We start from the raw sequence: 22,950 nt of genomic DNA on the forward strand, positions 1-22,950 counted from the left end.
TTTTTCGGAGTATAAGTCGCTCCAGAGTATAAGTCGCACCGGCCAAAAATGCATAACAAAGAAGAAAAAAAAAACATATATAAGTCGCACTGGAGTATAAGTCGCATTTTTGGGGGAAATGTATTTGATAAAAGCCAACACCAAGAATAGACATTTGAAAGGCAATTTGAAATAAATAAAGGATAGTGAACAACAGGCTGAATAAGTGTACGTTATAGGAGGCATAAATAACCAACTGAGAACGTGCCTGGTATGTTAACGTAACATATTATGGTAAGAGTCATTCAAATAACTATAACATATAGAACATGCTATACGTTTACCAAACAATCTGTCACTCCTAATCGCTAAATCCCATGAAATCTTATACGTCTAGTCTCTTACGTGAATGAGCTAAATAATATTATTTGATATTTTACGGTAATGTGTTAATCATTTCACACATAAGTCGCTCCTGAGTATAAGTCGCACCCCCGGCCAAACTATGAAAAAAAACTGCGACTTATAGTCCGAAAAATAGGGTAATACCATATTTCCTGAACTATAGAGCGCATCAGGACATAAGCAGCACCAATTTAATTTTAGAGGACAAAATAATTTTCTATATATTAGCCACACATATATATATATATATATATATATATATATATACCGGTATATATAAATAAATAAGGCACAGATATATAAGTTGTGAAATGAGTTATTTACACAGAAATATTTTATAAATGGTTATTTCTAAACCTTAATTGTTTCCAAACGGTGTCTGTAACAAGGCAGTAAAACGGTTGATAAAACAAAACAGAAGTCATCCTCATGGACCTACTAGCTGCGGAAGCTAGCTCTACAATCAGCTAAACAGACTCAATAACTCCACGGTGATGTTTTGGTGAATTTACAAAATTGAAACAATATGAAAAGAATGCCGTTGTAAGTTAATAATACTAACACAGACACTCGTAAACGTGTTAGCATATTAGTTAATGCTAACGACGCTAGCGTCATTACCATGTTACAAATACGCATGAAAACACTACTATCAAACGTGACGATTTAATAAGTATGAAGGTTTTTAGTTACCGTATTTTTCGGACTATAAGTCGCGGTTTTTTTCATAGTTTGGCCGGGGGTGCGACTTATACTCAGGAGCGACTTATGTGTGAAATTATTAACACATTATCGTAAAATATCAAATAACATTATTTAGCTCATTCACGTAAGAGACTAGACGTATAAGATTTCATGGGATTTAGCGATTAGGAGTGACAGATTGTTTGGTAAACGTATAGCATGTTCTATATGTTATAGTTATTTGAATGACTCTTACCATAATATGTTACGTTAACATACCAGGCACGTTCTCAGTTGGTTATTTATGCCTCATATAACGCAGTGGTCCCCAACCTTTTTGTAACTGCGGACTGGTCAACGCTTGAAAATTTGTCCCACGGACAAATTGGGGGGGTATTTTTTATTTTTTTATCTTTTTTTGGCATAAAAAAATACAATCATGTGTGCTTACGGACTGTATCCCTTGCAGACTGTATTGATATATATTGATATATAATGTAGGAACCAGAATATTAATAACAGAAAGAAACAACCCTTTTGTGTGAATGAGTAAATGGGGGAGGGAGGTTTTTTGGGTTGGTGCACTAATTGTAAGTGTATCTTGTGTTTTTTATGTTGATTTATTAAAAAAATTGTTTTTTATTATTTTTATTTTATTTCTTGTGCGGCCCGGTGGTTGGGGACCACTGATATAACGTACTCTTATTCAGCCTGTTGTTCACTATTCTTTATTTATTTTAAATTGCCTTTCAAATGTCTATTCTTGGTGTTGGGTTTTATCAAATAAATTTCCCCCAAAAATGTGACTTATACTCCAGTGCGACTTGTATGATTTTTTCCTTCTTTATTATTTTTCGGTTGGTGCGACTTATACTCCGAAAAATACGGTATATTGTAAAACTTACAAACGTTGCTTGGCGTGATGAATGAAAAATCCATACGAGTAGCAACGCTATGGACGACGAGTAGACGGAACGGCACTTTTACTTCCGGTTCAAAGCACTAAACGGAAGGAAATACTGTAGTGACTGCAGTGAGCAAACTCGTCCAAAAGATAGCACCATAGCACAAACAATAACACACCTTTTCAGTGTCTCTGTGGGTGTTTTAGGAAAACTATTTGTTGACATCACAGACATCGCACATGGGAGTATAAACAGTTAAACTGTAAAACTTACAAACATCGCACGGAGCGATGAATGAAGAATCGACACAAGTCTCAACGCTATGCACTGCTGGAAGACGAATACTTTACTCCGGTTGGGAAAAAAACAAAACACTATACCCGTAAATGGAAGGACGCCTGCAGGGAGCAAACTCGTCCATAAGATGGCACCGTAGCACAAACTATAAAATACTTTCTAGGTCTAGTTGCTAGGTTTAAAAATATATATATATATATTAGGGGTGTGGGAAAAAATCAATTCGAATTCAAATCGCGATTCTCACGTTGTACGATTCAGTATCGATTCTCATTTTCCAAAAATCTTTTTATTTTTATTTATTTATTTTTTTAAATATTATTTTTTATTTTTTTATTAATCAATCCAACAATACAAAGCAATACCATAACAATGCAATTCAATTCCAAAACCAGACCCAGCAATAAACAGAGCAATTGAGAGGAGACACAAACACGACACAGAACAATCCAAAAGTAGTGAAACAAAAATGAATATTATCAACAACAGTATCAATATTAGTAACAATTTCAACATAGCAGTGATTAAAAATCCCCCATTGACATTATCATTAGACATTTATAAAAAAAAAAAAAAAAAAAAAAAGAACAATAGTGTCACAGTGGCTTACACTTGCATCGCATCTCATAAGCTTGACAACACACTGTGTCCAATATTTTCCACAAAGATAAAATAAGTCATATTTTTGGTTCATTTAATAGTTAAAACAAATTTACATTATTGCAATCAGTTGATAAAACATTGTGCTTTACAATTATAAAAGCTTTTTACAAAAATCTACTACTCTGCTTGCATGTCAGCAGACTGGGGTAGATCCTGCTGAAATCCTATGTATTGAATGAATAGAGAATTGTTTTGAATCGGAAAAATATCGTTTTTGAATCGAGAATCGCGTTGAATCGGAAAAATCGATTTATAATCGAATCGTGACCCCAAGAATCGATATTGAATCGAATCGTGGGACACCCAAAGATTCGCAGCCCTAATATATATATATTTTTAGTATGGCTGTTATTGGAGAAAAATCCATAAATTAGCGACACCGTTTTATAAGCCGCAGGGTTCAAAGTGTAAGAAAAAAGGTGCGGTTTATAGTCCGGAATTTAGGGTAGTAGTCTAGGAGGCTGATAACTGAGATTACGAGACGATATTTTTTTGCAGTAAAAGTTATTTAAACATGAATGTATACGTCAGTAAACAGCTGGACAAAGCTTTCAGTTGTTGTTTTCAAAAAATGTTCAAAGGAGTCGTCGAACGTGTAAATACTTCATCACATCGTGGGTTAAATTCCTCTCAGTTACAGCTAGGCTTTGATGTGCCGAAGCCACGTTTTTCCGCAAAAGGGTATCAACTTAACAGTCGCAGCCAAGATAGAGGTCGACAGTAACTCTGCGTTCATTGCTGCGTTTTTCCTGCTCACGTCAGGCTCAGAAATGTCATGAAGAGCTGTGTTATTGATGTGGAAGATGAAGTGCATCATCGACTGTGTTCGTCTTCACTTCGCATTGTGCCGACATTAACAGTGTCATTAGCATGCCGTGGTGCGGAGAGCGTTAATTACACTGTTATTTTTTAACATTGGTCACACCAAAGGCTCACCAATTTGCAGATGTGTTAATTGATAAGGCAGACATCAACTATTAACACGAAAATAAACATGACTAACAGCTATTGTTATAAGAAAACTGCACTTTTTGAAAACTTTTGCCCATCATTCGCAATCTTTATGTGAGACAAGAACGTACATGTCTTTTCTCTTTTCTGTGTGTTGTAAATAGTACAGATATCCGATAATATCGGGCTGCCGATATTATCGGCCGATAAATGCTTTAAAACGTAATATCGGAAATTATCGGTATCGGTTTCAAAATTATCGGTATCAGTTTCAAAAAAGTAAAATGTACGACTTGTGTACACGGACATAGAGAGAAGTACAGGGCGCCAATAAACCTTAAAGGCACTGCCTTTGCGTGCCGGCCCAGTCACATAATATCTGCGGCATTTCACACACACAAGTGAATGCAAGGCATACTTGATCAACAGCCATACAGGTCACACTGAGGGTGGCCGTATAAACAACTTTAACACTGTTACATCTATGCGCCACACTGTGAACCCACACCAAACAAGAATGACAAACACATTTCGGGAGAACATCCGCACCGTAACACAATATAAACACAACAGAACAAATACCCAGAACCCTTTGCAGCACTAACTCTTCCGGGACGCTAAAATATACACCCCCCGCTACCCCCCCCAACCCCGCCCATCTCAACCTCCTCATGCTCTCTCAGGGAGAGTATGTCCCAGATTCCTAGCTGCTGTTTTGAGGCATGTTAAAAAAAATAATGCACTTTGTGACTTCAATAATAAATATGGCAGTGCCATGTTGGCACTTTTTTCCATAACTTGAGTTGATTTATTTTGGAAAACCTTGTTACATTGTTTAATGCATCCAGCGGGGCATCACAACAAAATTAGGCATAATAATGTGTTAATTCCACGACTGTATATATCGGTATCGGTTGATATCGGAATTAATTAAGAGTTGGACAATATCGGATATCGGCAAAAAAAAGGCATACTTGGTCAAAGCCATACAGGTCACACTGAGGGTGGCCGTATAAACAACTTTAACACTGTTACAAATATGCGCCACACTGTGAACCCACACCAAACAAGAATGACAAAAACAATTCGGGAGAACATCCGCACCGTAACACAAAATAAACACAACAGAACAAATACCCAGAATCCCTTGCAGCACTAACTCTTCCGGGACGCTACAATATACACCCCCCGCTACCACCAACCCCCCGCCCCCTCCCCAACCCCGCCCACCAATAATGCACTTTGTGACTTCAGTAATAAATATGGCAGTGACATGTTGGCATTTTTTTCCATAACTTGAGTTGATTTATTTTGGAAAACCTTGTTACATTGTTTAATGCACCCAGCGGGGCATCACAACAAAATTAGGCATAATAATGTGTTAATTCCACGACTGTATATATCGGTATCGGTATTTAAGAGTTGGACAATATCGGAATATCGGATATCGGCAAAAAAGCCATTATCGGACATCTCTAGTAAATAGTAAAAAAAAAACTGCTCGTATGAGGCGACTAACAATGCAGGTAATCGGGGGTCTATTTCACTTATAAAAGCCCTCTAAAACATTCACAAGCCTCCAACACCGTTTAATATACATGCTATAATATACATGCTATAAGTATATATGTAATGTAGTAACAGGCATATTCATAATAACATGTAATATTTACAGTCGTTTGCTAATTTGAAGTATTACCTTAACTTCTTTCTTAAATACATTTAATAGCGAATAATTATAGTTTTAAATGCAGAAAACAAACTGAAATACATATACATGATTGATAGTTATTTCCTAAATTCAATAGTGTTCCTCACCTTTATCAAACTGCTAGTACTCACAACTTTCTTTGGCCTCATGGTGTTTTGTTATTTTTATCAGACGTACGCAATAAAGAAAAGCACAGAGAGTGTTCAGAAGCCTGTTTTCCTAACACACAAAATTATGCGGTGCAATTACGTGAAAAGTGCAGGGAGCGGGGTTGACCTGGCTCCAATGTTCCCTCTAATTTTTCGTCTGTGTGAGCAAACGCACAAACTCCCTGAGCATTCAGTAGAGCACATGTGAGCAACATCAGACACGTGCACACTGTCGCCACACCAGCGTCACACCTGTCCCAAACCTGACATAACAATTTAAATGTTTTATTAAAATAATTTTCTGATATAAGTGATTTTGCCCTCTTACAATGACAATAACAAAAAACATGTTTTTCATTACCTATGTGCTAGTATTGTATGTCTGGCTGCGGGTCCTGCCTTTAAAAGAAATGTTACCCCTTTCAGAGATTACATTTAGTTCCTGTAACTTTCTGTCTGTAAAATACATCTTTTTATTAGCATTTAGGAAATTTAGTGACAATATTTCATGAATAATATCCTTGGATTAACATTCTTAATAAATGGCAGTAAAATAAGCACACATCTGATTGAGGAGTCAGAGTCTTACAACCTGGCATTTACACATTGTGTGGCGTTGGGGTTGTCCGACTTTTTGTGTGGCCATAAACGCAGCACTGGCTAAGTGCCATGAGTGCGTGTGTTGGTGCAGGTGAGAGAGCGAGCGGCTTCTGTTGAAATGACGGATGACAAAGTTGGTTTAAGCCTGGTTTGTATGGCAGAAAATTACCAGTTTTTATAGATAAGAGTTTTTTTTACTCGTCTTTTTGGTGTGGTTACAAACAGTTTTGCTCAATAAAGTGATTGATGTAATTCCTGGCCGTAAAGTGTCTCGACAGACGACAATTGAACTGTGTTGACAAAGATTGTTTTATTCATTGGGGCCACTCTTGTTGTCACTTGTCACTCACAGAGTTGCATTGCAAAGTCATACAGAATAAATTGTAATGTGTTTATTTTGTTTAAAGTTCAGATGGGATTTTTGATTTTCTGCGCGGCATTAATTTGCTGTGCGCAGAGGACGCGTGAGCAGTGCGCAATTGCGCAGGCGCGCACCTTAGAGGGAACGTTGCCTGGCTCTAAGAATGGCTACCTTTCACAATTGAACCGATACGGTACCAATTTCCGGTAGCTGGGAATCCATACGGGTACTCGACGGTAACAATATTCTGTACTTTTGTGTGTGTAGATAAATGGTAATCGTTTGAGAGTAACATTTTATTTTGTAATGCAACATTTAAAATGAGCTGACGATGATAACTGTGCTGTCCAGTCGTTACATCCTGTTTTCTTTTATCATTTGAGTCTCATTTATAATGCAGTTGCACTTCCAATGGCAGTACTGTAGTCTATCTTTGGTATGTTGTCTAACCAGGAAGTAGCTTTTTCAGAAAGTTGAATGAGTTGTGTTGCGCCCTACAAAGTGTTCATACTGTAAGTATTGTACACACCAGTTGTTTGGTTGTAAAAGTTGTAGTATTCATTACCAAATTTAGAGGTGTTTCAATCCCCATGTAAAATCGCTATTGCAAATAGTAGCTTTTCTATGGCAAATCCAATGTAAGTTAGCATCAAGCGAGCGCATTTTGGAAGAGTGGCGTCTTACTTTACGTTGGAGCATTTTCTGCCAAGCAAACTGGCTTTGGTGGTGTAGAAAATGGCTACATTACTTTGAGGTAGTTTGGCTTAGTCCACCTGCAGTGTTGCTTGAGTGGTTGTTTAGTCTGCAACCTTGACGTGACGTCACGTGCAACGAAGGTATCGAAATATGGCATTGTTTGATTTTACGTGAATCGATACCCGGTAGTTCCGACAAAATTCGGTCGGTGCCTGTAAAAGTATCGAATTTTATACCGATCCTTACCTGCCTCTGACACGAAGGAATGAGACGTCCTATGTGCTTTCTATGAACAAACCACATACACAAAATAAAAATGATTAAAGGAGTCCTTGGCTGGAATCTATCTGTCGTGTCCCAACTCAAAAACTATGGACCATTCCTCACTGAGATGCCAATGCATTAGATTATTTGTTTAGGCCAGACCTGGGCAAATTAAGCTTTTCAATCTGGCCCGCCGGGCATTCCCAAATATTTTTTTTTTGGATCTTTAAGATGGAAACTGTAGCTGCCATTATGATGTGCAGCGATGTCTTCAAATGACCGTAAGTCTTGAACTATACAAAGTATTTCAATGGTTGGAATCTGCACTTTTGCTCTATATACTAGTTACTATGGTAATTTAATTAGTTACTATGGTCATCTATGTCACAGCAGCTCAGACGAGGCACCAAGCAGTGTGGGTGGGGAGCGTTTCCACATAGTGTTTCCAGAGCGGCCAGCCTGAAATGCGGGTGTCAGGGACATATGCGGAAGGACATTTTTACAACAAAGTTCCAAAGCTTAGTGATATATAGGGATGTCTTGATCCGATATTTGGATCGGAATGGCCGCCGATATTTGCAAAAAAATGCGTATCGGCAAGGCATGGGAAAATGCCGATCCAGATCCAGTTAAAAAAAAAAAAAACTCCGGTCCGTGTTTTACAACGTATCGATTTAAATAATACATTCCACTTTTCTGCTGCTCCCTAATTTCCGTTCCGCATTTTCCAGCACACCTTCAACACATCCACAGGTCTGTGGATTCTCACGCAGTTCCTTTTAGCTGCTGGCATTACACGACAGGCTCTTTTCACTCTTTCCTGTGTCTCCCTCTCACAGACAGACAAGCGCACCTTCTTACACACGTCACATACTGTCACGTCATACGTCACACGTATACGCCCTCCCCGAGCAGAGAGGTAGCAGCATGGCTAACGTTAGCTGTGATGCTAGCGCAGCCATGAGAGCAACGCTCCCTCTAAGGTGCGCGCCTGTGCAATTGCGCACTGCTCAAGCGTCCTCTGCGCACGGCAAATCTATGCCACGCACAAAATCAAATAAAAAAATAAGCGCATAACAATTTTCGACACACGGACACGACAGAGAAAACAGTTTTCGTCATCATTGTTCAAATATTGTAACGTCTGTCGAGACGCTTATCTCCATTTGGTGCCACACGTCCACACCATCAGAATGCCGAGGCAAACATTTCCAGATCAACACCGTATGAAAAAAATAGTGATTTTTTTAGTTGTGATTTCCTTCTCTGCATGTAAGTTTAAAAGTAGCATATATTAATGCAGTATGAAGAAGAATGTTTTAATGTAGACACATAGAATCATCATACTGCTGTGATTATATGCATCAAGTGTTCATTCAAGGCTAAGGCAAAATATCGAGATATATATCGTGTATCACAATATGGCCTTAAAATATCGCAATATTAAAAAAAAGGCCATATCGCCCAGCCCTAGTTTCAATGATGCCATTTCTGTTTGTCATGTATAATTTTGTCTATTTTGTGTTTATCCTTGAATAAACAGGTCAGTTTCTTGTTACCAACCATTGTGTATTATTCAAACTCCCCTAATTCAGCTGGCTAGTTGTTATCAAGAGTACTAAAACCCTTTTCAACATGATTCTGACAACTAAGTAGGCTAAATAACTTTAAACTTCAATAAATGCTCGGATAGGCCAGTATCGGTCAGTATCGGTATCGGATCGGAAGTGCAAAAACAATATCGGTATCGGACCGGAAGTGCAAAAACCTGGATCGGGACATCCCTAGTGATATATGAGATGTATCAGATTATAGGTGGGTTTATTTTTACCCTTCGCATTCATATTTCGCTGTTTGTTGCATTTTTGTTGCGTTTCGCTTGATTGTAAAATATAATCAAGAGGGGGTGTGACGTTCATATGTTGTCAATATTCAGTGTTTTATCGTTCATATAAAAGTGTAAAATTCCATTAATTTCTTTAAGGCGGGCTGTCATAACTAGGGATGATACTCGAAACCGGTTTTCCCGGTTGTTCGATAAGAAAAGAACCGAGTCTTCGAACTCGAATCCCTTTTTGAGAACCGGTACCCGTTATCGAGACCACTATAGTAAAGAAAAAGAGTTGGTTCTTTATTCGAATCCCTTGGAACGAATCCCGTCCCGACCAGAAATGCCCCGTGAGACATCACAAGAAATGACGTCACGTAGCTCAGTCATTAGGCGCAGATAGGGAAAGCAGGAAAAACAATGGACCGTAAAAAGCTCTCCAAGGTGTAATAAAGTTCAAAACAAAAAGGTATAATCCAATGAATAACTTTACTGAGAGATTTGAGCAGGGTACAAACACATGACGAACACTTTTACGACCAACCGGAAACATAGCAACCAGGCTAGCAACACACCTCCTTTACGGCAGCTGTCGCAACGTTCTTAAAGCAACCGCAGCACATACATATATATACAACATATCTCCTTTTTTAACTTTTGTTTTTCTTTCCTTGTAAACAAAACAAAATCACACTGTATATGTTTTGTCTGTCTAATTATAAATAATGTAGACGAGGCGTGTTGGCTGAGTTCTTGAAGTTTACTTTCACAGCGTGCTCATAACCTCATTCATAGCTGTCGGGTGACGACATGCAACACTTTTCGGGGCTACCGCGCATGCTCGTCACTCCCGTTGCATGCTGGGTAGTGTAGTTGTTATATTCCCTAGCTCATAACATCATATTTTTCCCTCTATAAAGACATAATGTTAACTCAATAAAGTGTATTTCTTTTTTTAGCTTTAACTTTTCATTTTTTAGCATTGCAAACAACTTTTGTCTTCATAGAATTTTCTTTCAATAAAGAAATAAAAGTGCAACAATGTCAAAGCATCATAACAAACAGTTATGTCAAATAGCAGCACAAGTGCACTTTTTGGAGAGCTGTATTATTTTCAGTTTTGTGCCCAAGGGACTGATTTTATTTAACACTATATTATTATTTATACACCTTTAGTGATCACAGAGACAGGTTGTTTTTGTGTTACTGTATATATTTGGTTTTCTGAAAAATCCCACTTAATATACTTTGGGTAACAACAGTCAATATTTATTTATTTTATTTTATTTTTTTAGGGGGGTAACAGTCAATATTTATTTATTTATTAGATTTTATTTTTTTCTTATATAATAAAAGTGAGCTTTTGTTAAACCAAATATTGTGTGTTTTTTTCCATATACAACAACCTATCTGGACTCGATAAGAGAATCGATAAGGAATCGGTTCGATAAGGGGATTCGATAACTCGATAATTTCTTATCAAACATCATCCCTAGTCATAACGTTTTTAGCCTTCAATCAGAAATTATTGTGAGGTTTTGTATTAGTGTTCCTAAAAATAGATATACCGGCCCCCAGACACATTCTTTTCTCTATATTTGGCCCCCGAGTCAAAATAATTGCCCAGGTCTGGTTAACTGAGACGGCATTCAAAAACTAGTTCAGTTTGCATCTGGGACACTTCTGTTCCGTACAGGATTGAGTGACAAGCAGCTGCTGGAGCCTAACGTTGACACTTTGGAGCTAAGTAGTGACCGTGAGCTACAGCGCAGTCTCAGCAGGTTTGTTGGTGGAAAAAAAAAACCTAAATCAACATAATGACTTCAAGTGAAGCTTTGGTGTGCTTTTATTGTCACTTTTCAAATGCCAGGTCAAAGAGAAACCGGCGAGGCCCGGTCATCGAGGCTGATGGGATGCTGAAGATGTTCCATTGTCCATACGAGGGGTGCAGTCAAGTTTATGTAGCCATAAGCAGCTTCCAGGTGAGACACCACGTAAACATTTCCACTTTCATCATCTCACGTGTTTCTCTGGCCTCTTTTTGCAGAATCATGTCAACCTCGTTCACAGGAAAGGCAGGACCAAAGTTTGTCCACATCCAGGCTGTGGAAAGAAATTCTACCTGTCCAACCACCTGCACCGCCACATGATCATCCACTCAGGTGAGCACACAACACTCATTACCTTCCCTTTGAATTCATGACATTCAAAAAGTGTAAAAAATAAATAAATACATATTTTCCAGGGGTCCGAGATTTCATATGCGAGACATGTGGGAAATCGTTCAAGCGTAAGAACCACTTGGAAGTTCACAGGCGGACTCATACAGGAGAAACCCCTCTACAGTAAGTCCTGAAGGCGAATAATGTTGCATTGAGATCATTTAACACTGCGGTTCCCACGTGCATGAAGGGTGCCAACTTGAGCTATGATCAGAGAACTCACACCAGCCAAGGTGTGACGTGTGAATACAACCTAAAAAGCATCCTAGTACAATAGAGAATACTTCCATGTCTACGCTTTAATGTGTATACCAGGGGTGTCCAAAAGTTTTACCTTGGGCTAAAAAAAATTGGTCGAGGGCCGATATAATACAAACCCTGTTTCCATAGGAGTTGGGAAATTGTGTTAGATGTAAATATAAACGGAATACAATGATTTGCAAATCATTGTCAACCCATATTCAGTTGAATATGCTACAAAGACAACATATTTGATGTTCAAACTGATAAACTTTTTTTTTTTTGCAAATAATCATTAACTTTAGAATTTGATGCCAGCAACACATGACAAAGAAGTTGAGAAAGGTGGCAATAAATACTGATAAAGTTGAGGAATGCTCAGCAAACACTTATTTGGAACACCCCACAGGTGAGCAGGCAAATTGGGAACAGGTGGGTGCCATGATTGGGTATAAAAGTAGATTCCATGAAATGCTCAGTCATTCACAAACAAGGATGGGGTGAGCAAATTGTTGAACAGTTTAAGAAAAACCTTTCTCAACCAGCTATTGCAAGGTATCTAGGGATTTCACCATCTACGGTCCGTAATATCATCAAAGGGTTCAGAGAATCTGGAGAAATCACTGCACGTAAGCAGCTAAGCCCGTGACCTTCGATCCCTCAAGCTGTACTGCATCAACAAGCGACATCAGTGTGTAAAGGATATCACCACATGGGCTCAGGAACACTTCAGAAACCCACTGTCAGTAACTACAGTTGGTCGCTACATCTGTAAGTGCAAGTTAAAACTCTCCTATGCAAGGCGAAAACCTTTTATCAACAACACCCAGAAACGCCGTCGGTTTCGCTGGGCCTGAGCTCATCTAAGATGGACTGATACAAAGTGGAAAAGTGTTCTGTGGTCTGACGAGTCCACATTTCAAATTACGTCGTGTCCTCCGGACCAAAGAGGAAAAGAACCATCCGGATTGTTATAGGCGCAAAGTTGAAAAGCCAGCATCTGTGATGGTATGGGGGTGTATGAGTGCCCAAGACATGGGTAACTTACACATCTATGTAGGCGCCATTAATGCTGAAAGGTACATACAGGTTTTGGAGCAACATATGTTGCCATCCAAGCAATGTTACCATGGACGCCCCTGCTTATTTCAGCAAGACAATGCCAAGCCACGTGTTACATCAACGTGGCTTCATAGTAAAAGAGTGCGGGTACTAGACTGGCCTTCCTGTAGTCCAGACCTGTCTCCCATTGAAAATGTTTGGCGCATTATGAAGCCTAAAATACCACAACGGAGACCCCGGACTGTTGAACAACTTAAGCTGTACATCAAGCAAGAATGGGAAAGAATTCCACCTGAGAAGCTTAAAAAATGTGTCTCCTCAGTTCCCAAACGTTTACTGAGTGTTGTTAAAAGGAAAGGCCATGTAACACAGTGGTGAACATGCCCTTTCCCAACTACTTTGGCACGTGTTGCAGCCATGAAATTCTAAGTTAATTATTATTTGCAAAAAAAAAAAAAAAAGTTTGAGTTTGAACATCAAATATCTTGTCTTTGTAGTGCATTCTAAGGCTGCAGCTAACGATTATTTTTCTATCGATTAATCTATAGATGATTTTTTTTTTCTCGATTAATCGGTTAATCTATAGATTGTTTTTTTCGATTAATCTATAGATTATTTTTCCTTTTACCGATTATTTTTTTTAATTTAAAATCAAGATGAAAATATAAATGTAGGCCAGTTTTTTCAAAAGGCATGGCTTTTATTTACAAAAAAAAAAAGTATGGCCACTCAGTCAAAATTGACAACAACATGACAAAATATTCTGTAACAATGTAAACATTTAAAACTTTTAACATTTAACAAAATTAAAAGTAGCTTATTTGCTTTTTAATGTGCAAATATAAAAGTAAACATCCAGTGCAAATCTTAATATTCTGCAATAGTATAAGCATTTCAAAAGTAAAAGTATTGCTTATTTTCCTTTAAAATGTGCAAAAATAAAGATAAACGTCCAATACAAAAAAGTGCAAAACGGAAATATTCTGTAACAACAGTGTAAACATTTCAACAAAAGTAAAAGTATTGCTTATTTGCTAAAATGTGCAAAAATAAAGATAGACATCCAATACAAAAAAGTGCAAAACGAAATATTCTGTAACAACAGTGTAAACATTTCAACAAAAGTAAAAGTATTGCTTATTTTGCTTAATAACACAACAATGATAGTATGATTAAAATGAAAGTTAATTGTTTGTTTGTACATAGTATATGTAACTGTTAATGTTGTAAAAGGTATTTGCACAACTAATTAACGTTAGCGTTAAAGAGGAGCGCGTCTTTGTAAACACTGAACAGGCACGCCAAACGCGCCTCTCAGAGCGAAACAGTGTTTTAGTTTATGAATTTACAACGCAGATACAAATGACACATTCATGTTTTTGTGTAATGATGACAACGTATACTCACGCGGACGATTGACTAGTTGATGGTGATGGCAAGAACGCTGTCGGGTGTTTTCTTTTCAAATGTTCGTTCATAGCCGTTGTGCTGCTATGATAGGCCATTTCCGCTCGACACAGTGTGCATACAACAACATTATTAGCAGAGGTGGGTAGAGTAGCCAGAAATTGTACTCAAGTAAGAGTACTGTTACTTAAGAGATTTATTACTCAAGTAAAAGTAAGGAGTAGTCACCCAAATATTTACTTGAGTAAAAGTAAAAAGTATGTTGTGAAAAAACTACTCAAGTACTGAGTAACTGATGAGTAACATACACACACATATTATATATATATATATATATATATATATATATACATTGATATATACAGTATATAATTTATATTTATTTATTTTGCCGTTTTTGTTTACATGTTAAGGGTGTTTTAATAATTATACATGCATATTTAACATATAGATTCCTTTCTTTCATGAAGACAAGAATATAAGTTGGTGTATTACCTGATTCTGATGACTTGCATTGATTGGAATCAGACGGTAGTGCTGATAACGTCCACGTTTGCAAATGGAGGAGAAAAAAAGTTCTTCCTTTCTGTCTAATACCACATGAAAGTGGTTGGTTTTTGGCATCTTATTTGTCCAGCTTTCATATTCGTTTTTATACACTTTACAACAAATACATTGGCGGCAAACTCCGTAGCTTGCTAGCTTGTTTGCGCTGGCTTTCGGAGACTCTTATTTTGAAAGCGCAGGCGCGATGGAGCGGCACTTTTATTGTGAAGACAGGAACTGTGCAGTCAGTCTTTAGGCTTTTGACGGGATGTACGGTTGAAATAAAAAAGGGTCTTTTTTCCTTCACACTTTTGATTGATTGATTGAAACTTTTATTAGTAGATTGCACAGTACAGTACATATTCCGTACAATTGACCACTAAATGGTAACACCCGAATACGTTTTTCAACTTGTTTAAGTCAGGTCATGTGACCCCTGGCTCTGTTTGATTGGTCCAACGTCACCAGTGACTGCATCTGATTGGTGGAATGAAGTGAAACGTCACCAGTAAGGCAGGCACTTTGCAGGTCTGTCTGACAGACCAAAACAAACAAAGCGTGCATTAACAGATCGATAAAAATTAGTAGCGAGCTGAATGTAGATAAAAGTATCGGAGTAAAAGTAGCGTTTCTTCTTAGGCCGTTTATTGAAATACTCCCACACTTTTGACAATTTTTGGCGTGCTTTTTTTCCCCTCGCTTGCACCGCTCGCATCGTCTGCTTTGCGCTCCGCCATGACGGTAGTGTGACGTAAATATGCGACGCGTCGACGCACAAAAACGGTGTCGACGTATTTACGGAACCGATGGCGTCGACTATGTCGACGCGTCGTTTCAGCCCTAGTGCATTCAATTGAATATGGGTTGAAAATGATTTGCAAATCATTGTATTCCATTTATATTTACATCTAACACAATTTCCCAACTCATATGGAAACGGGGTTTGTAGATACATAAATAATAATTGATATAATTGGATACTAAGAGTTTATGAAAGTTCGGCTTCTACCTTGTTTACTTCTGTGACGACTTCTTTCAAGTTTTGTAATCAATCCGAAATATCAAGCAGCGAAATGCGCCAAACATGGATAAGTGTGGCGTGTTTAGCATTTTTCCCATCATGCTTTATAATGGATTTACATGGGTGTAATTTAGATTTTTTTTATGGATGTTTTTTATAATGTCCACAAAATTCAGTGAGCATGTTGTGTTATGTGGGACCATGTCAACAAACTAGGGATGTAACAATATTTAAAATAAATCATATCACGGTTTTTGTGACCAAAGTATGGAAGTAGAATTGTCTCACATCAACTTATATATATCAATATGATATTAATACATATGCATATATTAATAAATATACAAATACAAATGCGATATACAAATAAATGAATAATTTGTATAAATAAACGCAAATATATTTTTGAGATTTGAAAATATCTACAAATAAAATGTATAAATATAAAAATGTGACATACAAATAAATCAAGAATTTGTATAAAAAAACATGTATTTGTAAATATATTTTTGAGATTTGAATATAAATGTGCTTGATTTTGTATTTGTATTGAATTTGCATATGTGGATCGCTTTTTTACTTTTGTGTCGATGAGACATTCCTACCACAAACCAAGTGCACAAATAAATGTGACCTACACACTCCTCTGAATAACCAGCAGAGGGCACTGCAGCCAGAGCGGTCTGGGTCACTGAGGAGACCAATTTTTGATGCTTTTCAGGTGGAATTTTTTCCCATTCTTGTTTGATGTACAGCTTAAGTTGTTCAACAGTCCGGGGTCTCCGTTGTGGTATTTTAGGCTTCATAATGCGCCACACATTTTCAATGGGAGACAGGTCTGGACTACAGACAGGCCAGTCTAGTACCCGCGCTCTTTTACTATGAAGCCACGCTGTTGTAACACGTGGCTTGGCATTGTCTTGCTGAAATAAGCAGGGGCGTCCATGAAAAAGACGTTGCTTGGATGGCAACATATGTTGCTCCAAAACCTGTATGTACCTTTCAGCATTAATGGTGCCTTCACAGATGTGTAAGTTACCCATGCTTGGGCACTAATACACCCCCATACCATCACAGAGGCATTTCTGGAGAAATCACTGCACGTAAGCGGCAATGCCTGTGACCTCTCCAGATTCTTTGAACCTTTTGATGATATTACCGACCGTAGATGGTGAAATCCCTAAATTCCTTGCAATAGCTGGTTGAGAAAGGTTTTTCTTAAACTGTTCGACAATTTTCTCACACATTTGTTGACAAAGTGGTGACCTTCGCCCCATCCTTGTTTGTGAATGACTGAGCATTTCATTGAAGCTGCTTTTACACCCAATCATGGCACCCACCTGTTCCCAATTAGCCTGTCCACCTGTGGGATGTTCCAAGTAAGTGTTTGATGAGCATTCATCAACTTTCTCAGTCTTTTTTGCCACACGTGCCAGCTTTTTTGAAACATGTTGCAGGCATCAAATTCCGAATGAGCTAATATTTGCAAAAAATAACAAAGTTTATCAGTTCCAATGTTAAATATCTTGTCTTTGCAGTCTGTTCAAGTGAATATAGGTTGAAAAGGATTTGCAAGTCATTTTATTATGTTTTTTTTACGATTTACACAACGTGCCAACTTCACTGGTTTTGGGGTTTGTAGTACGAGGTATAAACACAACCAAATAATGAAAGATACCTCCCAAACAAGACCCTATCATCTTCTCTATGCGTCCTTTAACACTCTGCATCCTTGTTCCTTCCATTCCTCTTCCACCGTCACCATCCACTAGATGCGAAATCTGCGGCTATCAGTGTCGCCAGCGTGCGTCCCTAAACTGGCACATGAAGAAACACACGCCAGAAGCCCACTACAACTACACGTGCGAGTTCTGCGACAAGCGCTTCGAGAAGCTGGACAGTGTCAAATTCCACAAGCTGAAGAGCCACCCGGAAAAACTGTCCTCCTGAGGGCCCTCGGACTATGGCCGAGAAGGAGCCGGGGACACCAGAGGAAGACTGTTGCACGGCTGTGCAGGACACAGCCGGGTCCCGTTCTCAAGGCCTGAACGGGAATGATGGTAAACCCCTCTGGCAAAATGACTTTTCAATATTACTTTAGGACGCTTAATGTGACACAAAAACACTTCCCGATTCCTTTAAATGCTCCAAGCATGTGTGAATGGCCAGACACTATCATGGAAGCTGTCATTTTAAAGAGAAACCGCACTTTTTGGGTTAATTTGACATATTATTTCACAATCCTTTTGTTTTCTGGGTGGTATAGCTCGGTTGATAGAGTGGACGTGCCAGCAACTTGAGGGTTCCAGGTTCGATCCCCGCTTCCGCCATCCTAGTCACTGCCGTTGTGTCCTTGGGCAAGACACTTTACCCACCTGTCCCCAGCGCTGCCCACACTGGTTGAAATGTAACTTTGATATCGGTAGGGGTGTAACGGTACACAAAAATTTCGGTTCGGTATGTACCTCGGTTTAGAGGTCACGGTTCGGTTCATTTTCAGTACAGTCAGAAAACAACAAAATATAAATTTTTTGGTTATTTACCAAATTTGCAAAATCTTCCACCCAAAATATTTTTCTTAGTGGAATATTTGATGTGAAGTAATGGGAACCTTGGATTGGTCAATAATTCATAATAACATTGATTTTGATTCAATATTATGTTTTGACCAATGACAGTTTGAAAGAAAAAAAAACAGCTTTGTTTTATTAGTCAACATTGCAACTTTTTCTAAATTACATTTAACCTTTAAGCTTTTTTATTTCACTTTTGTTATGTTTTTGTTTATTTTAATAGTATTTTTAGAATGTGCCGTGGGCCTTTAAAACATTAGCTGCGGGCCGCAAATGGCCTCCGGGGCACACTTTTGACACCCCTGCTATAGATAATAAAAAATTAAATCTGATAAATCTATGGATAAAAAGCAGAGCCTGGCGACGCATGCGCGTTTATCATAACTCTCTCGCCCTCTCTGTCTCTGCCCCTCACGAATGCTGCTGGCGCACAATTTGTTTTGTTTTTAACCCCTTCTTAACCCTGAACGTACATTGAAAATACACGCAACCCTAGCTCAAAATGCCGGACATTTGAGGCATTTAAGAAACTCCGCCAGGACAGCCCCGCAAAAGAGGACATATGGTCAGTCTATCGTAGCCCGGTCGTTGCTAGCATGCCGTGTGTTGTGCCTCGGTGTGCATTGTTTACACAATGTGTGTTACACTACTTAATATGTCCATGTGGAAACTCGTTCAGTACACCTCCGAACCGAACCGAAACCCCCGTACCGAAACGGTTCAATACAAATACACGTACCGTTACACCCCTAGATATTGGGTTTCACTATGTAAAAGCGCATTGAGTCACTAGAGAAAGGCGCTATATAAATATAATTCACTTCACTTCACTTCTGCATTCTAACTCGTAAATAAACTCTAGCAAAAGTCAGCTAATGGAAGTCGCTCTATTCCGCCCAAAAAGCGCTCTAAAAAAATCGTACAAAAGCCTCCATCATCATTTAATATACACACTGTCAGCATATATGCAATGTAGTAACATTCATAATAACGTAATAATTACGTATTTTGCTCATTTTAAGCATCACAACGTTCGCATCAAAGCATCATATTCTTATTATTATCATGTAGCAGTATTGCTAAGTGCTGAACAAGATACACAAACTTCCAACATACATTTTTTAAATCACTTACTGTACAATGTCTGCTCTCACTAGGATGCCGCCTGATGGAATGTGCATGTCTTCCCGTTTAGGTGAAGAATAATCATTAATCCTCATGAAAAAAAGTGCAACAAAGGACGTTCTTTTTATGTCTTTCTTGGTATCTCCGGGTATAAGTTGGATGTCAAAGTGGACCGTCTTTCTTGGTTTATACCCACAACCTTCTACTATCAGGTAAGAGGCATATTTATAATCTAGAATTAACTTTTACCAACTCCGAGGCGATGCAGCGGCTTAATATGTCAATACAGCAGCATAAGCTAGTTAGCACCGCTAAAAATAGTTTGTCTGCGTCAGCGCGTGTAATAACAATATCGCTAAGACTTGGTTAATATTCAGGTCACGAGATGAAAATAGAGTATTGTTGACAGTTTTTACATATTTTTTTATTTTTATGGAACGTAATAGTGTACTCATATTAGCTGCTTTGTTAGCCACCTTGCACTTGCCGTATTTTACGACTTATAACGCAGAAGCATTGTGAGTGATAGGCAAAAGTCCCCAACAAGTGCAGTTCCCCTTTAAATAAATAACTGCACTTTTTGGGGGGAGTTTTGTGAGACAAAAACACACATCATTTCCTTTTCTGTGTATTCTAAATAGTAAAAAACTGCTTGTAAGAGGCGGCAAACAATCAAATAAAATCAAATCAACTTTATTTATAAAGCACATTTAAAATTTACCACAGGGGTAGCCAAAGTGCTGTACAATGAACAGGTTAAAAGATAAAACGAGTACCGAGCAAACACAACACAATCAGAACACGATAAAAAATATATAATTAAAATAGAATTAATAAAAACATAAAAACATAAAAACAGGATCACAGCAGGTGTATTATGGGGCGCCATTGCAATGCACAATGCAATGCAAGTAATGGGAAGTAATGGGAATACAATATATTCTGCCAATGTAAAAAACATTAAAAAAATGTCCAACCCTGTTTTATGTAATGTAGTAGCAGGCACATTCATAATAACATTTAATATTTACAGTATTTTGCTCATTTTTAGCATCATAGCTATTTTTTTCATGGGTGCAAAATGTAATGTACCGTATTTTTCGGATTATTAATCGCTCCGGAGTATAAATCGCACCGGCCGAAAATGCATAATGAAGAAGGAAAAAAACATAAGTCGCATTAGAGTATAAGTCGCATTTTTGGGGGAAATTTATTTGATAAAAGCCAACACCAAGAATAGACATTTGAAAGGCAATTTAAAATAAATAAAGAATAGTGAACAACAGGCTGAATAAGTGTACGTTATATGAGGCATAAATAACCAACTGAGAACGTGCCTGGTATGTTAACGTAACATATTATGGTAAGAGTCATTCAAATAACTATAACATATAGAACATGCTATACGTTTACCAAACAATCTGTCACTCCTAATCGCTAAATCCCATGAAATCTTATACGTCTAGTCTCTTACGTGAATGAGCTAAATAATATTATTTGATATTTTACGCTAATGTGTTAATAATTTCACACATAAGTCGCTCCTGAGTATAAGTCGCACCCCCCCAAGCTATGAAAAAAACTTCGACTTATAGTCCGAAAAATACGGTAATGGGAATACAATCTACTCTGCCAATCTAAAAAACATTAAAAAAATGTCCAACACTGTTTTATATACAGTACATGCTGTGAGTATGTATGTAATGTAGTAGCAGGCACATTCATAATAACATTTAATATTTACAGTATTTTGCTCATTTTTAGCATCACAGCTATTTTTTTCATGGGCGCAAAATGTAATGTAAACAACATGGAGATGGGCACCGAATCCGGTACCTTTTTGGCACAGATCAAATCCCCACCAATCCGACCGGGCATCGATTCACGTAAAATCCAAACGGTGCATGGTTGCACGTGACGTCACACTTGGTTGCCACCTCTTCGCAGTTCGACACAGCAGCACTGAGAGCAGACTCAGCCAAACTACCTCTTGGCAATGTTGCAAATTCCAATGCCTACAAAGCAATTGACTCAACAAAAAAAAACGCTCCAAGTAAATAAAGTAAGGCACCACTTTTCCAAAAATTGATGCTAATATACATTGGCTTTGCTATTGACATGCGAGCATTAGCGATTTTAGATGCCGATTTCAGCACCTTTAAAATTTTACTAAAAACTAAAAACTAAGATGCTCGTTATAATCAAACAGCTAGTGCATAATAAATGCAATACTTACAGTATTAAAGTTAAAGTACCAATGATTGTCACACACACACTAGGTGTGGTGAAATTTGTCCTCTGCATTTGACCCACCCCCTTGTTCACCCCCTGGGAGGTGAGGGGAGCAGTGAGTGATTTAACCCCCATTCAAACCTTTGATGCAGAGTGATGGCTCTCATTTTTATAGTCTTTGGTATGACTCACAACTAGGGATGTCCGATAATATCGGGCTGCCGATATTATCAGCCGATAAATGCTTTAAAATGTAATATCGGAAATTATCGGTATCGGTTTCTAAAAGTAAAATGTACAACGTTTTAAAACGCCGCTGTGTACACGGACGTAGGGAGAGGTACAGAGTGCCAATAATCCTTAAAGGCATTTCATTTGCGTGCGTGCCGTCTGAGTCACATAATATCTACCGGCTGTTCTCATCACGAATTAATGCAAGGCATACTTGGTCAACAGCCATACAGGTCACACTGAGGGTGGCCGTATAAACAACTTTAACACTGTTACCAAATATGCGCCACACTGTGAACCCACACCAAACAAGAATGACAAACACATTTCGGGAGAACATCCGCACCGTACTGGAAATGTGTCCGACTTACTGCCGGACAGGTTTCCAGTGAGGGTTGGACTCCGCCAAGGCTGCCCTTTCATAACTTTTATGGACAGAATTTCTAGGCGCAGTCAAGGCGTTGAGGGGATCCGGTTTGGTGGCTGCAGGATTAGGTCTCTGCTTTTTGCAGATGATGTGGTCCTGATGGCTTCATCTGGCCAGGATCTTCAGCTCTCACTGGATCGGTTCGCAGCCGAGTGTGAAGCGACTGGGATGAGAATCAGCACCTCCAAGTCCGAGTCCATGGTTCTCGCCCGGAAAAGGGTGGAGTGCCATCTCCGGGTTGGGGAGGAGATCTTGCCCCAAGTGGAGGAGTTCAAGTACCTCAGAGTCTTGTTCACGAGTGAGGGAAGAGTGGATCGTGAGATCGACAGGCGGATCGGTGCGGCATCTTCAGTAATGCGGACGCTGTATCG

At 38.5% G+C, this 22,950-nt stretch overlaps 1 protein-coding gene across 3 annotated transcripts in view; it reads left to right on the forward strand.

The window, feature by feature from the left end:
* Positions 1–22,627, forward strand: part of znf653 (zinc finger protein 653) — a 37,010-nt gene extending 14,383 nt beyond the window's left edge. The window contains exons 6-11 of one of the 3 annotated variants that reach the window (XR_009816691.2): positions 11,190–11,274; positions 11,364–11,475; positions 11,541–11,655; positions 11,739–11,838; positions 17,764–18,051; positions 19,760–22,627. Coding sequence is in view for 2 of the 3 variants with exons in the window: in XM_061973655.1 (XP_061829639.1) it covers positions 11,190–11,274; positions 11,364–11,475; positions 11,541–11,655; positions 11,739–11,838; positions 17,764–17,941 (590 nt within the window). In the remaining variant the exon portion in view is untranslated. Of the gene's footprint in view, positions 1–11,189; positions 11,275–11,363; positions 11,476–11,540; positions 11,656–11,738; positions 11,839–17,763; positions 18,602–19,759 lie in introns of those variants that run through there. The other 2 variants (XM_061973655.1, XM_061973654.2) reach the window with 2 other exon arrangements.
* The last annotated feature ends 323 nt before the right edge of the window (positions 22,628–22,950 follow it).

The sequence above is a fragment of the Nerophis lumbriciformis genome, linkage group LG22 (assembly GCF_033978685.3).
Source record: "Nerophis lumbriciformis linkage group LG22, RoL_Nlum_v2.1, whole genome shotgun sequence".
In the NCBI taxonomy this organism is placed as follows: Eukaryota; Metazoa; Chordata; class Actinopteri; order Syngnathiformes; family Syngnathidae; genus Nerophis; species Nerophis lumbriciformis.